The following is a 10,279-nucleotide window of genomic DNA, read 5'->3' as shown; positions in this document are numbered from 1 at the left end:
CCTCTGCTTTGTGGACAGAGGAAGGACTAGACTGCCTGCCTGAGGCCAGCCCTTGAGTTGGACTTGTACCCAGCTCACTCCCACAAGGGCCTCCGCAAACATCCAGCTCAGTTCGCAGTTAGTTCTTGCAAAGCAAGATGCTCACCCGTCCTCGCGCTCAAGAAAAACAGATTAAATAGAGTGGAGGTGGCAGAGGCTTAGGAAGGGCACCCATGCCCAGTCCTCAAGGGCTGTCACACAGAGGGGAAACGGGCCTGGGAGCAGGGCCAGAGCCAGCCAGGACCACACAGCGGGGCAGAGCAGGACTAAGAAATGGGGAGACTTATAACTGAACAGCTGACTGCGAGGTCTCCTCAGACACTGGTGGGGAATGTCATAGAGGCGGTTCCGACCCCACGTTCGGGGGCTGGGAGGGACTAGAGGTCTTGGAGAGCTTATGATTTTATAGTGTTTGCCATAGCCTTGCCCCTCAGGGTCACATGTCCCCAAAGGCACCCCCAGCTTCCTCTCATGAGTTCATGTGCTCAGGCCGCCAGAGTTCAAGATTTTATTTTAAAACAATAGTAAACAATTTCATTGATTTTTTCTTAAATCAAACCACCTCACACTTGGCTTGTCTCAGGCAAAAAGTAAAAAATAAAAGAAGGGAAGGGGAGGAAAACGTGGGGACTGACCAACCTTCCCCAGAAATAGGCCCCTGGTCCTGGCATCCGGAATGGCTTTTGGACACTGTCTTTACCAAATGAGAAAAGAAAGCACCGGAATATTGTGCTTCAGCAGCAGATTAGGAACCTCCACAAAGAAAAAAGGGTGGGGTGGGGGTGTAGAACACAGCTCCCGAGCAGCTTGGTTCAATTCTCGAAACTTCCAAAGAGTCTGGAAGCATCTCTTCTCCACAACTCCATTTGAGAGTCAGACTTCAGAGATCGGGTTCCATGCCGGACAGTGGGGATCTGGGCACCCACACCCCGGACACAGGCTTAAGGGCACCCGAGCAGGTGCCCAGGCTCTCGGGAGGGCATCAGAAAGGACAAGGGAACGTTCAGAGCACATGGAAGGAAAGGAAAGAAAGGGAAGGACAGGGACATCACGCACCCACGGCTCCACTCCCCTCACCCGGCTCCTGGTTCCTCTGCCCTTTGTTGGGGTGGAGATGAAAACTAACTGCTACTAGATGGCAGGACAAAAAAAGAGCTGTAAACAGCCTGGGTTTGCTCACCCACATGTGCAGGCTCTTCTGTCAGAAGGGGACCATTGTCTTGGGGACAGGGGACCGGAGAAAGCCCTTGTGGTGCAGGGTCGATATGGGGTACAGAACAATGATAGCAGCCGCCAGATGCGCGCTCTCTGGGCCCTGCCCCCCAGACAAGGAAACACTGAACGAAGTTCTGGAATGGCATTGGTGGCACGGAGGGCGTGGGGGGGGGGTGCTCGTCTCCTCCTGGGCCCCCAGGCCACCTCTCAGGCCCAGGGAGCGGCGGTCTGTCCCCCGGGCCCAGGGCAAAGGGCCCCGGGGAGGCTGACCTCAGCCCCTCCTCTGTGTGCAGGGCATCCAGGGCAGAGCAGATGGGCCCTTCCCGCCCCGTCCCCAAAAGCCCATCTGCCTTTGACAAAACCAAAAAATAAATAGTGTGTATTTTTCACGCCACCTGGATTTCCTGGCCCTGCGACCAGGGGCGCAAGCCCTCCTCCTCTCTACGCCACACCCCGGTGCCCATGCCGAGGGCGCTTTCCGCCTGACCAGGGGCTGGCAGCAGCACAGCGAGGGTCTCTGGCCGTGTGCCCCTTGGCAGCAGGCCCTCCAGGGTCCCGGTTGAGGGGCCGGCTCGGCCCTTTGGTCCACCTTGTTCATTAAAATTAAAAGAAGAAAAAAAAGGCTCCACTTGGTGACTTGGGTCTGTAGAGGTCTCTGCTTCAACCCTCTGTCATTCTGTCCATCCTGCAAGGCATCATGCAGGCCAGATCTGGAGGCTGGACCCAGCCACACTCACCGGTCACTGCAGTTTGGTCCCCAGCTTACGTTGTCTGTTCCTGCAAAGTGGGGGATGGGGGTCAAATGTGAGGAGGATTCCGGGGCGGGGGGCGGGGGGGCGGGGTCAAATGAGGGGACTCCTGGCACTCAGTGACCCATGCCCTCAGCTGTCCCCTCCCTATCCACGGTCCCATCAAAACGGGTGAATGCCCACCCCGGTAGCCCCAGTGATTGACTCAAGCTGGGCCGATCAGAGCTGCTGCCCTAGCACCTGGGATTTGGACCCTAGAGAGGATCGGTGTCTCTGGCCCGGGACTGTGTCCCAGACATCTCGGCTCTGGAGTTCAGGAACAGAGCCAGGAGACTGCGGCAGAGGTGGGGCCCAGGACGAGAGACCTGAAGCCAGAGGGACCTGGCTGGAATCCAACTAATCATGGGGATTACAGATAGCCCAGCACAAGCAGGGCTCTGTTATCAACAACTGAAACAGACAAAAGATAGCGAGTTCTCCACCTGGAAGCGCGTAAGCAAAGATAGAAGGGCCGATGGATGTTATACAGGGGACTTGAGTTATTTGGTTGGAGGAAGGACTATATCCATGATGGGCCCAGCCACCTGAGGGAAGCAGGGATAGCGTCCCCCATCTTCTAACGGGGCTCATTGAGGCTCAGAAAGGAGAATGAATGGGCTTGACTAGAGTCCCACATAACTTTCAGAAAATGGGGGCGCCTGGGTGGCTCAGTCAGTTGAGCGTCCGACTTTGGCTCAGGTCATGATCTCGCGGTTTGTGAGTACAAGACCCGCATGAGGCTCGCTGCTGTCAACACAGTGCCCACTTCCGAGCCTCTGTCTCTCTCTCTCTCTCACACTCCCCTCCGCTGCTCACAGTCTCTCAAAATTAAAGTTAAAAAAATTTTTTTTTTTAATTCAGAAGACGAACCATGCCCACCAGACAGATCCTGCATGATGTGGCCCCAGGCTCATCCCCTGTCCCTGTCCCCTCATTCCCTGAGCTCCAGCCCCATCGGCCTCTGTCTATTTGGAAGACTCACCAAGTGTCATCCTGCCTCAGAAGCTTTTCGGGTGCTGTTCCCTCAGGATCTTGTCATGGGCTCTCGGGCCCAGGGCACCGATCACACAGGTGCTTCATTCCTCCTGTCCCCCCTGCTTGCCATGACCATCTCGCTCGCTGTGCTACCCAACAGCCCGGCACAGAGCAGGTGCACGTGGAAATTTTGGTTGATGGAGGCAGGTGGCGGCCAGCCAGGTGGGGTGGGGCTGGGCCAGGAGGGGCCCTTCCACCAATAATGGGATTGCCTGCCCTAACCCCCTCAAATCCCCTTCCCTCACGGATCCGGGACTTTACCCTTAAGCTCATTAGGATAATTTGGACCACGATGCACCAGACAGATTTCTCGGATGCCACGACACCCTGCCCCGGCCTGCCCCCGGGCTCCTCTCGCCAGCATCCCCCAGGAAACCTCCCAGGCTTACTCTGGAGCCTGGCCTCACCTCAGCTTCCCTTCTGAGCCTGGGGAGAAACCAGGCGTTCCTCAGCCCAGCTGACACCCCACCCAGGATTTGGGGTGAGTGGAGAAGGACAGTCGAGTCAGGAGGCTCCAGAGCCCAGCTTTGCTCCCACTTGCTATGCATCCACGGGCAGCCCCTAACTTCCTATGCCTCGGTTTACCCGTCTGTAGGAAAGTGTCTGGACTAAATGACCCCCAGGGGCATCCGCATTCGGCAACCCTGAGGATCTCGGCTGCCCAGCTGTCTGGTTCTGAGCTGCGGAGACTACAAGCACAGCTCTGGGCCAGACAGCCTGGGTTTCTTGCCAAGCTCCCCCATCCACCATCTGCAAATCCCCAGTCAAGTGACTCCTCCTCTCTTCCTTTGAGCCTCCGTTTCTCCTCCGTAAAGCGGGCCCCAAGGGAGGTTCAATGAGGTAGTACAAGAAAAGTGCTCAGACAAGTGCCTGGCTATTGGGGAGCCCTCCAAAACAGGGGGCCCCACTGAGTCAGGACCCAGTGACTGCTGTCCCCTGACTCACCTGGCTTCTGCCCGGGTTACCGTGTACTCAAACCAGAGTACGTTGGGAATGAGGCTCGTGTCTCGGATGAGGAAGAACTCAGAGATAGGCCTGGAGAGACAGACACCCGGAAAGCCAGGACCACATCAGGACGTGAGCCTATCACCAAACCAGACTCCCCCGCCAGTGCCTGGGGCTGGTGATGCACCCTCCCCCACTGCTCAGAGAGCCTTTGCCTGGCCTGTGACCCAGCTGCTGAGAGACCCAGACATGTCGCCAGTGTGACACTCAGGCAGAGGCACTGCCCCACGGTGTGCATAGCCCAGCAGGCCTCAGGCTGCTTCCTAAGTCCTTGAGAGCCTAGTTGAGGACAGAAAATGGTACCCTGGCTTCTGGGCTTGAGAAAACCCCTGGGGGAGGAGGATGCCAGGCAAGCAGGGCCTGCAGCCCATGCCCACCAGACGCGGGGACGCTAGGGCCCTCCCAGGGGGCCCGAGGCTGGGGGCAGAGGCGGGTGGGGCAGCCACAAGGCCAGGAGGCAGTTACCAGGCTGCTATCCTAGGGAACAGCGGGGTGAGGACCTCCTGGGTGAAGACGAACCAGGCGATGGCCATGAGGCTCCCAGCAACGCCCCCATAGAGCACCTGGCTCCAGGTGTGATACAGCAGGTAGACCCTGGGCCAAGGACAGAGGGAAGTTCATGAAAGCCAGCCGGCCACAGGCCTGCACGATCTCCCAGCCCGAGTGCCGGCTTCCCAGGGACCTATGCGTGCACACGGCAGGGACCCACGCAGATGGGACAGACTCCTGTGACTACGCAGCCTCCAAGCTATTTCCAGAAGGAGGCAGGGGGTTGGACCCCAATGGCTGCTCCCCCAACCACAGAACTGAAGGGCTGGTTCGGCTGGGATCTGCCTTCTGTTCAGCCTTCAGCTCTGAGTTTGTCTCCAAGAAGCTCCTCTGGGACACTGGGAACAGATGGCTGATGTGTGCAGGTGTCCCCAGGACCTTGGGCTCAGCCCAGAGGAGAGAGCATGGACTGGGCTAGAAGGGGGAGCCGGAGTCCTAGCCCTTTAAACCAAGGGGCCTGAGACCCCCTTCCCAGCGCTGCTCTACAGGCTGTGGGACTCCGGTCCACACGGAGGTCCAACAGGGACCACAAATCCAGCCAGATCCCAGTGGGCGGGGTGGGGGGGGGGTGGTAGGGGCTCTTCCTCCCTCCATACCTGCTATAGGAGACTAGAAAGGCCGCGGTGAGAAGACCCAGGGAGAGCACGTGCCTCCACAGCAAGTCCAGGAACCTGGCGTTGTTTGTTTGGTGCATTCTAGGAAAACAGGCCCATCAGGTGGCCTCTGCCCACAGCCTGGAGCCCAGGCCTCCCAAACAGCCCCCGGCCCCCTCCAAATACTGCTTGGACATCTCTTCCTCGGTGGCAGCTCCTCCCACCCCTGGCAGAGGCCAAGACCCAAGGGTGTCCGAAGGGCTGAGAGTGAGTTCCTGGCAGAGCCCAGCCTGGGCCAGTTCGAGGCCACCCCGGCCAGAGCAGAAGCTTACCTTAAATACAGGAAAAGGAAGGAATAGACGGAGAAGAACCACATGAACTGGGAATGGCTGGAGGGCATCCCGTACTTGGTGCCCACTGCCTCGTGGGGGCCTGGGAGAACAGAGCAGGATGGAAGGATATGGGCATCGCGGTAGCATCCTGACCTGGGCACCCCCAGACCCCACGGCCCAGGCCCTACCTCCACAGGGCCGTGGCTCCTGGATGACGTGTTTGATCAGCCAGTTGACCCCCTCGTTCAGGGCCAGGCCCCCGAGGAATGAGATCTGCCAGGAAGATATGTGGTCAGCTGGGCCTCTGTGCCTACTGGCCACCACCCAGGCCCAGAGACTGTGGCATCTGATGGAGCCTCCCAGCCCAACCAGTAAACAACCCAGAAGGCGAAGGCAGGGAAAGCAAAGTAGCTGGGATTAAACGGTGCAGAGCCCCTCCTCCCTGGCGTGGGGGCAGCGGACGGCTGGGCAGGGCCGGACTCACTCACCGTGTGCAGTTCCCGCTTGAATATGATGAGGGTCACAAAACCAACAATGACAAATACAGGGCTGAGGCTCAGGTAGGCAAGGAGGTGGCCAGAGAGATCACCTGGGGGGGGGGGGTTGGGGGCAGACAGGGAGAACAGGATGAGCCACGCACAGTAGTCAGGAAAGGGGCCAGCACCCAGCAAGTCAAGTGAGGTCTGAGCCAGAAAGGAGGCCCCAGGAGGGCCCAGAGGGCAGGACCAGGCAGCCATGGACGCCTCAGTCAACCAGGGTACCATACCAACTCAGTCATGGGCACAAGCCCTAATGTGCATAGTTTAAAGCAGGTGCTTCACTGGCCCCATTCTGTGGATGAACAAACTGGGACCCATATGGGTTGCGTGACTTCAGCCTGGAGTCACACAGTGAGAAAGCGATGAGGTCTGGACTAAAACCCTAGCCTCGGGCCTGGTCCAGGTAGTAAACCCATCACCCAAAGCAGGAATTTGAACCCAGCCGGGTCTGAGCTAAGAGGCCAGGCCCCGTATCCCAAGGCTGCCCAGCCGGCATACAAGGGCCTCTGGAACACAGTGCCGTGCTGGGGCTGCGCCAGCCTCGTCCTGGGCCTCCAGGGGAACCTGATCGTCTCTGGACCCTGCAGGCTCCCGACAGGGACCAAGTGAGGAGAGGGGCAAGGCTGCTTTGCCCAATATGGCAGCCTCTCCACTGGCAAAAAACTGGCACCTCCTACCCGCTTTTCACCCTGCTAACGGGCCTGGAAAGGAGGCCATGCGAGGATCAGGAACCCTTTTGAGAGCTGAGGACACTGAAACCAAGAGACAAGAGCCGCTTTCCCCTTTGGTTAATGGCAGAGCTGACAGTGAGTCCAAAGGCTGCCCTCACCATCAGAGACTGGACGCTGCGTGGCTACTCTGGGGTCAAAGGGCATGCATGGCTCATGGAGCAGTTCCTGTGGCAGTGAAAAGGGGATATTAGCACCCACATCTTACAGCTGTGTGAGCTTTGAGGCGGCCAGGCCTGTGAGACACCCAGCTCAGCCCCTGGCACCCCGGACACTTCCACGTTGGGAGAACCCAGCATGGGAAATGGTCCACACCACCAGCCTGGCTTCACGCAGGCAGCAGGAAGGTGCCCACGCAGGGCTGAGCTCAGAGTCCAGGTGGAAGAGACAGATGCTCCCACACCTGGCCTCACTCACATCTATCCACGGTTGGACTGGCTTGGAACTGGCATGGGGGTGGGGGATAGGCCAGCAACCTGGGTCAAAGGCTAGTGCTGCCCCAAGCCCACTAGGTGACACTGGGTGAGGCCCTCCCCTTTTCTAGGCCTTTGTCTCCTCCCTCATCTACCTGATGGCCTGGTCCCTTCCAGCTCTGAGACTCTGGGTCTCTTGGCCACCCCGCTGATGCCTGGCCCGTCCCGCAGCCGATGCTACCCTCGGACCCTCCCGCAGGTGCTGTAGAGACTTTGGCCTCACCACTCTGATCTAAGCCCCTCCGTGGTTCCCTCTGCCCTTGGGATGAACCCCATCTCAGCTCAGCTCATCAGGCCCTGAAGTCCTCCCACCTCTGCCACAGTTCCCAGGACAGAACTCTAGTTCCCTGAATGATCCCGGCCCTGTCCCACTTCTGGACCTTTGCACACACAGGCTCCCCCAATCAAGGTGCTGCCTGGGTTAATGCAACATAAATTAAGTACCCACCACAGCTGCAAAAAAAAAAAAAAAAAAAAAAAAAAAAAGGAGAGAGAGAGAGAGAGAGAGAGAGAGAGAGAGAGAGAGAGAGAGAGAGACGTTCCTGCCATTGCAGAGCTCTAAGTCTGTGGGGGAATCTGTAACCAGGGCATCGCTTATGATGCACTCGTTAGTATAGATATGGGGCCAGTGTTTCTCCCTCTACACGGTAGGCTCCAGGAGACCAGGACGGGGTCTCTACACTCTGCTCAATCCCCCCAAGCCCAGTACAGCATCTGGCCCTTAACTAGGCTCAAAACTGATGCTAAACGAGTAGAGAAGGGGTGAAGGAAGCAAGGATCAGTGTGATGAGGGCACGAAAGGGGCTACAGAGGAGTCAGCAGAGGACTAGGCCTCAGAGGAGGCCCCCAGACTCACCCAGGTCCCTCCTCCAGACACCCACCGTCCCTGCAAAGGGTCCCTCATCACAGCCTGTGTCATGCTGCTCATGAACACCAGGTTCCTTCTTCTCATTTGTGAGCAGAGAAGCTAATCAGAGGCCACGGAGGGGAAATAATGAAGGTACTAAGGCTTAGGCAAGTTCCTTCCCCTCTCCAGGCCTCAGTTTCCCTCATGTAAAGTGGGTTTTCTTCACAATCCATATAGTGCAGGGGGCATATGGGCCTGTTCATCGTTCTAAACGCAGAGCTAGCTCAGGGCCTAGCACCCAGGAGGTGCTCAGCAAATACCAGCTGAATGAATGGTGGGCATAAATGGTGGGTGGGTGGGTGGGCAGGTAGAGTCCAGTGCCTGGCAGGGCTGCCCTGCCCCCAGTATAACCCAGCATACTTAGGGTCAAAGTTCCCTGGCATCCAGCCCTGGGGCCCTCAGCAGGGTCAGGTTCTTACATCTCTGCACCAGAGAGCAGGGTGAGTAGACCCCCCCACCCCACCCCCGTCCTGGGGCAAATTAGGGCTCCATGAGGGGCCCCCAGCCTCACCCAACACCCAATCATCCTACCCAGGGAGGGTGGGTTGGGCGTGAGGGTCCTGGGAAGACAATATTAACTGCAGTTCCACGCTGAATGCTCATTGTGTCCCAGGCATGGCACTCAGCATTTCTCACACCTCGTGTTGTTTCTCACATCGCCACTAGAAGGAACGCACTGTGATCAGTCCCACTTTAGAGATGAACTGACTGAGGCACAGAGAGGCGAAGTCACTTGCACCAAGCCTCAGCCCGAACTTGAGCCCAGATATCTCTGATCCTAAGGCCCAAGCTCTACACCGCTCTACTAGCCTCCAGAACGGTCGCTAAAGGACCTCTCGGCTGGAAAACACTGCACTTTTAGAGATGCATCTGATTGGGAAACTCCAGAAATCAGGTCCCAGGGGCCGCCTGTCCCCTCCTCCGGTTCCCTCTGTGGCGGAGCAGGGCCCTGCTCAGGGCGTGGCACAAGTACTCAAGCAACGAAAAGCTTCCCGGCCTCGGTTTGCACACTCCCAGCAATGGGGAGCTTTTTGCAGCCCCAAAGCGCTGTTTGAAGGAAACAGGCACTCCCTGCACGCAGACGAGGGAGTCTGGCTTCTCTGATTCCAGGGAGGGCAGGGAAGAAGGACCCAAGTCCAGGCCAGTCAGCCTTCCCCGCCTCACGCGGACCCCAGCCCCATTACAGCCCACCCACGTCCCGGGACCCGGGGGAGCGGCCCGACGGCGCAGCCGCAGAGTGCGCGAGCGAGCCGCTCACAATTTCGCCCAGCTCATCGCCGCACCACTGCGCCTGCGCGGCGCGCGCGCCGGCCGAACCCCTCCATGGCTCACTATTTGACAGTTCCCACCTCGGTCCCCCGGCGCCCCCTCGGCGGGCTCGCGCCGGCCGGAGCGCCCGGGGCTGATGACCCGGCCCCAGGAAGGCGTCCTGCAAGGCGGGACCGCCTTTTACCTGTAGGATATTCGACGTGGGTGAGGGTCACCGGCCGCCATGAAGCGGGGAGCGAGCACTGTCCGTCCGCTGCCATCTTACCCGGAGACCGGGCTTCGCCGAGCAGCCAATGGGGAGCCAGGGGGGCGGTGGTCCTGACCTATCACGCCGGGGAGGCGCCGCGTGCCCAATCGGAGGCCGATACAGGTACCGGCGCAGCCATTTAGCGTGCCGGCCCTGAGGCTGACCCGAGTGGCGAATCAGAGAGCCGGGCCCCGGAGCATGCGAGCCGACCGAGCCGGCGTCCAATCCAGGGCGAGCACAGGTAGGAGCCTGGCCAATCAGAAAAGAGGAGGGTTCCAGCACACAACAGAAAGGAGAACAGCCAATCATAAAGTGAAGCGGGCTCACGATGTGAGCAGGACGGGCCAATCAGGCTCTAGCTTGGGGGGCGTGTTGAACTTTGGTGGGAGCTTTGGTTTGTCTGCAGAGGCTTCCCCTGCACCCCAAGCCCGGCCGAGTTTGGCGGGCGCTGGGCTCCCGTAAGAAGACATACTCGAAGCGGGGAAGCAGCCTCGGCACGTTGGGGTCAGAGCCGATCCACTTTTGCTTATGAGTAAACTGAGGCCAAAAACCCAGAAGGG

At 58.8% G+C, this 10,279-nt stretch overlaps 1 protein-coding gene across 3 annotated transcripts; it reads right to left on the bottom strand.

Moving 5' to 3' along the window:
* Window positions 1–533: 533 nt before the first annotated feature.
* DOLPP1 (dolichyldiphosphatase 1) lies at window positions 534–9,856 on the bottom strand. Of its 3 annotated transcripts, XM_019816659.3 has the most exons (9): window positions 9,657–9,730; window positions 6,925–6,991; window positions 6,045–6,145; window positions 5,745–5,829; window positions 5,557–5,656; window positions 5,228–5,326; window positions 4,548–4,676; window positions 4,023–4,112; window positions 534–2,031 (listed from the first exon to the last, which is right to left on the bottom strand). In XM_019816659.3, the coding sequence occupies exons 2-9, from the start codon at window positions 6,968–6,970 to the stop codon at window positions 1,995–1,997; spliced, it is 687 nt and encodes a 228-aa protein (XP_019672218.1). In that variant the 5' UTR covers window positions 6,971–6,991; window positions 9,657–9,730; the 3' UTR covers window positions 534–1,994. The 3 variants fall into 3 exon arrangements, with proteins under 3 accessions (XP_019672218.1, XP_003996008.1, XP_019672219.1); XM_003995959.5 differs by lacking the exon at window positions 6,925–6,991 and having other exon boundaries at window positions 9,657–9,812; XM_019816660.2 differs by lacking the exons at window positions 4,548–4,676; window positions 6,925–6,991 and having other exon boundaries at window positions 9,657–9,856.
* Between the last annotated feature and the right edge of the window lie 423 nt (window positions 9,857–10,279).

This window comes from Felis catus, chromosome D4 (genome assembly GCF_018350175.1).
Source record: "Felis catus isolate Fca126 chromosome D4, F.catus_Fca126_mat1.0, whole genome shotgun sequence".
Taxonomy (NCBI): domain Eukaryota; kingdom Metazoa; phylum Chordata; class Mammalia; order Carnivora; family Felidae; genus Felis; species Felis catus.
The sequence above is the reverse complement of the archived record's forward strand: the minus strand, read 5'-3'. Positions and strand labels throughout refer to the sequence as shown.

Excerpts from the sequence above, each read along its gene's own strand:
- DOLPP1 (XM_003995959.5), bottom strand. The coding sequence starts at position 9,732 with ATGGCAGCGGACGGACAGTGCTCGCTCCCCGCTTCATGGCGGCCGGTG. Across the intron at positions 4,113-4,547 it reads TTCCCTAGGATAGCAGCCTG|GCCTATCTCTGAGTTCTTCC; the intron begins GTAACTGCCTCC and ends CTGTCTCTCCAG. Across the intron at positions 2,032-4,022 it reads GTAACCCGGGCAGAAGCCAG|GAACAGACAACGTAAGCTGG; the intron begins GTGAGTCAGGGG and ends CCCACTTTGCAG.